This window comes from Cibotium barometz, chromosome 62 (assembly GCF_041138505.1).
Source record: "Cibotium barometz isolate CiBa-2024 chromosome 62, ASM4113850v1, whole genome shotgun sequence".
Classification (NCBI taxonomy): domain Eukaryota; kingdom Viridiplantae; phylum Streptophyta; class Polypodiopsida; order Cyatheales; family Cibotiaceae; genus Cibotium; species Cibotium barometz.
Window position 1 is genome coordinate 33,898,840 of NC_141107.1, and position 5,000 is coordinate 33,903,839.

At 40.0% G+C, this 5,000-nt stretch overlaps 1 protein-coding gene across 1 annotated transcript in view; it reads right to left on the reverse strand.

Moving 5' to 3' along the window:
• LOC147604395 (ATPase 11, plasma membrane-type-like) overlaps positions 1-3,735 on the reverse strand; it is a 4,850-nt gene extending 1,115 nt beyond the window's left edge. Inside the window, exons 1-12 of the mRNA XM_086795752.1 lie at positions 3,694-3,735; positions 3,279-3,413; positions 2,818-2,997; positions 2,473-2,679; positions 2,265-2,384; positions 2,040-2,159; positions 1,616-1,738; positions 1,378-1,482; positions 1,121-1,265; positions 769-933; positions 206-444; positions 1-23 (exon numbers count right to left, since the gene is read on the reverse strand). The exon at positions 1-23 is cut by the window's left edge and continues 10 nt beyond it. Coding sequence (XP_086651878.1) covers positions 1-23; positions 206-444; positions 769-933; positions 1,121-1,265; positions 1,378-1,482; positions 1,616-1,738; positions 2,040-2,159; positions 2,265-2,384; positions 2,473-2,679; positions 2,818-2,997; positions 3,279-3,413; positions 3,694-3,720 — 1,589 coding nt within the window. The 5' untranslated portion in view covers positions 3,721-3,735. The remainder of the gene's footprint in view (positions 24-205; positions 445-768; positions 934-1,120; positions 1,266-1,377; positions 1,483-1,615; positions 1,739-2,039; positions 2,160-2,264; positions 2,385-2,472; positions 2,680-2,817; positions 2,998-3,278; positions 3,414-3,693) is intronic.
• Positions 3,736-5,000: the final 1,265 nt, after the last annotated feature.

Sequence of the window (5,000 nt, forward strand, 5' to 3'; positions counted from 1 at the left end):
ATAGTGATTGAGACGGCATATATCTGCGAGGCCAAATTTAATAGGTTAGTAGTTGCATACACAGAGGGACGTCTCTCTCTCTCTCTCTTTCTCTCTCTTCTCTCTCTCTCTCTCTCTCACACATACACACACACGCACGCACACACACACACACACAGATCAACAGCAAATTGAATGCTGATTTAAAGATAATGGTAGCTTTTACCGTATAGTTTTTCATTCTTTGAAATATTGCTCGGCTTGTGAGTACAGCACTGATGATGACACTCAAGCCTGGTTCAGTCAGAACGATATCTGATGCACTCCTTGCGGCATCAGTCGCATCGGCAACTGCGATACCAATGTCCGCCTTCTTCAATGCAGGAGCATCGTTTACTCCATCACCAGTCATTCCACATATGTGCTTCTTGTCCTGCAACCGTCTAACAATCTCGTACTTGTGCTCTGGAAATAAAACGTCATAGCCATGTGATCATCTGCTTCTTTTCTTAACACATTAGATCCATGCAACTAGTATATGTCATTGGTACTGTGTATATTATATGCTGTGTATCATGTATCATGTATGATGTGTCAAATGTCATGTACATATTCTAGATATATGTGAGTGCATTTCATGTCATGTTTAGCATATTATCCTCTCTCTCTCTCTCTCTCTCTCTCTCTCTCTCTCTCTCTCTCTCTCACACACACACACACACACACACACACACACACACACACGCATGCACAAAATTGATCTTCCTCTCTATATTAGCATGAAAATACCTGGAAAGACACCAGCAAATCCGTCGGCCTTCTCTATCAAATCATCAATTGGGAGTGAGGAGATGGCATCATCTCGTTGTTGCCCCAACAATGAGGATGATGGATACATGTTGCTGCCCATTCCTAACCGTCGCCCGGTTTCCTTTGCAATGGCCAATTGATCACCTAAAACAACATACCGTTTGTATAAGTAGCGCATGCATGCATGTGTGCATGATTGGATGAGTGCATGAGTGGATGAGTGCATGAGTGCCTTCATTGATATGTGATGCATGCACATTTCCTATGAAGGACTTGTCCAAACATCTTTGTTTCTAATGTGAGCACAAACCTACAAAAGAAGGTCATGTACCTGTTATCATCTTGACATTTACTCCTAGATCTAATGCTCGGCGGATAGTCTCGGCACTGTCGTGTCGAGGGGGATCAAATAGGGGCATTAGCCCACAAAATTGCCAAAGACCTCCTGCACTCTCTTTGCTCTTTTCAGGAATTTCCTACATGAATGCAAAGACATGTATCATATATCCGAAGGCCAACTCCAACTGAGAAAAGTTTAAAAAGCAAGATCTCTCTCTCTCTCTCTCCCTCACACACACATGCGCACACCTGCAGAGCAACTGCCAATGAGCGTAGCCCTCGCTCCGCAAACTTGTCAATCACTGAATGCACCCGGCTCTCAATCTCGAACTTGTTGTGGCATAGATTAAGAATCTAGTTGACAAAAATGGTCACTAAAGAATGTAAATGATGCTGTTAAGGGTTCGTGAAAGCAAATGTTTCAGATCAATGTATTCAAAGCAATCAAAAACAAAATCTCAAATGTGTCATGGAGTATCAGTAAGACCTGTTCTGGGGCACCTTTGCTAGCTCGGTACCATCGACCATCTTTATCAATGTATGTGAGTGCAGTTCGCTTGTCCACAGGATTGAAAGGAAGAAAGTGTACCTCCTTGATATTTTCCCGAGCCTGGCAGGTGAACAAAATCTTATGAGATACTTCAAAAAAGGTCACTTTCCATGACTTATGTATGTATGTATGTGTATATGTGGGTGTATGTATAAGTGGGTGTATGTATGTATCAGTGGGAATCTCGAGTAAGTATACACACATATTTAACACCCCTACCATAAATCAAATACAATAAAATCCAGTCACCAATACAGACCACCCATCAAATACAATAAAATCCAGTCAACAAAATGGAAACCACCCCCTAATTAAGGAATCTATTCATGATGAGCTTTCAGAATTTTTTTTGAGATAGTACCTCTTTTGGATCTGCGAGCATACCCACAATGGCAGCATCGATTGCATCCTGGTTTTCTACTCTAGAGGCTCTTGCTGCCAAGAGGACTACATTGTCCCTGGAGATGCCTTGTGCAAAAACCTGAACAATTTTTTTAAAAAAAAAATGACAAAGTTGTTACAAATGAGAGGTTACCATAAGGAAGTGTACGTAAGAAATATAAGAAATAAAGCACATGTTCCTTGCCTCTATCAAGGTAGTGTCCACACTAAGTTTGTTGAGAGTTAGCGTTCCTGTTTTATCGCTGCAAAGAACATCCATTCCGGCCATTTCCTCAATAGCAGTCATACGCTTTGTGATGGCTCCCTGCATTCAAATAAAAACAAAATAAGCCATGTGCCAATCACATGTGAAATAAAATCAAATAAAACAAGAAGACCATTAAATGCTGGACCTGCTGAGAAAGGCGGTTGGATCCAATGGCCATGGTGACCGATAACACCGTGGGCATTGCGATAGGGATTCCTCCTATCAAAAGGACTAGCAAATTGTTGATTCCATCCCTATAAGCCCTATGCTGAGCACAATACATGACAATGATCTCCACACACATTCCGATAAAAATCGATCCTATGCAAAAGTTCCCAATTGCCTTCAGAACCTGCAGATAGAGTAAAAACCATGAACATCTTACCTTACCATATAAATGAAGAAGTAAGAGTGTAACCATAAATTCAATCTACACCATAGATTGGATGAGTGGTGATAATTGAAAAGCTTTGTTGTGTAGCCAGATTACCTTCTGGAAATGGCCAACATGGTTGGTTGAATCTACGAGATGGGCAGCTTTCCCAAAAAATGTGTGCAGGCCTGTCGCAAACACAAGAGCTTCAATCTCACCCTGTTTGCAAGTTGAGCCAGAATATACTCCATCTCCTGGATTTTTGGTTACCGGCAGAGACTCCCCAGTCAAGGCCGACTGCACAAGATTGGTAAGTGTCAATCATATGCATACGTATACATAGGAGCATACATAGAAATACATACACACATGTATGTAACCATAAAGTGACAAACATGCACACACACACACATGAATACATACATATACAAACATATGTACATATATATACCGGAACACACACACACATATATACATATGCATATGTATATGCACATTTAATAGGCCAGACAACTCCTATTACAGTTAGTCAAGAACACATACATATATGAAGAACTTTAATTAATGAAGTGTTTTACCTGGTCGACCTTGACTGCATCGCCCTCTAATAAGCGTGCATCTGCAGGAATGATATCACCTAGCTTTATATTGATGATATCACCGGGGACAAGTAATGATGCATCCTCTTCCATCCATTTCCCACTTCGAAGAACCTAAACAACATGAGAAGATCCAAAGTTGATGTGCGTGAATGAAAGCAAACCCAAAACCAAAAATGTCAAAAATACAAGGGCGGTGTTCACACACACACACACACACACACATATGTATATATATGTGTGTACACATGTACATGAGCAACGTGCACATATATATACATGTCTGTCTGTATGTATGTATGTGTGTATGCATTTGTTATTATTAGGGTTTCCTTCTGTGCAATTGCACCATAACTAAACAAGCTCAAAGAAAGATGCTTTATGAGCTACCAACCTTGGCTTTAGGTGCTAATCGAGCCATGAGGGCAGCTGCAGCATTGCCAGCATTGTTTTCTTCGATGAAACTGATTGTGGAGTTCACAAGGAGCAAAACTAGGATACCCAAAAAGTCCTCCCAATCAGGAGCTTTTGCCTGTCATTCCCGATCAAGTGAGAGTTAATAAAAATGTTATATTCTAGGTTAACTAGAAAGAGAAAAGAGTAGAAAGTATCTTACCTTCCCCTTGTCTTTTCCATTAGCCAATGCAATAGCCATGATGGCGGCTGCCTCCATGACCCATGAGAGGGGATTCCACATGAAGCTGAGAAACTTCAGAATTTTGCTTTCCTGTGCAATTACGACCACGTCAACTCTGTTAAAGTTTACTAGATCTTGCATTCAAGGAAGCGACATAACCAAAGCTAGAAGAGAAAAAAATATCTATATCTTCAAACGACTAGTCGAAAAACTATATGAATTATTTGATGGACTTATTAACAGTGCGCAGGTTATTGATAATTTTACTGCTAACGAAGTGCTTAAAGCATATAGCAACATAAGGCGCTTTTAGGAATCTTTATACTTTGAAAAAGCTCAAAAACAGGTGCATGCAGGAGACACTCTACCGATTTCTCCTTAAGTTTGTTCGGTCCAAAATCTTGGAGGCGTTTTTCTGCTTCTTCTGTAGAGAGTCCTTCCCGGTTGCATTGGAGCTGCTGGAAAACCTCCTCTACAGGTATGCGTTCCTAAAGATCAAAAAAGAAATTAGCTTTTCTGGAAGAAAGGCCATGAGACATGTGCATGTGTATGTGTATACGTATGCGTATGCATATGCATATATGTGTGTGTATTTTGTATGTGCATGTGTATGTGCATGCATATGCATATATGTGTGTGTATTTTGAATGTATATGTGTATGTTTTAAGGAGATCATATTCTTACCAAATTGGCTTCCTCTGCCATTGTGGCTCTAAGGCCACTTTCTTTTATGGATTTTTTTTCTACAACCATTGCAGATCTGTGAAGTCGGTGGCTCTTACTGTTTGAAAAACACTGCACAAAAAAAGATAGAATCAAATCAGAGTCTGACATTGTGACACCTTAGATGATAAACCATGCTCTTTTCTTTCTTCAACAGATAGTCAAGAAGCCCAAAATTTTTCTTGAAGGTTAATGGGTCCTTTAAAGTATAATACTAGTCAAATTTAGGTAGGAATCTTTTCAATTTCATTACTTTGCTTTGGATTCTTATAGTTAGTTGATGCAAGCAAGCATTGTACAAAAATGATTGGAGCTTTTCGAAAACTGATGATCAATGCCA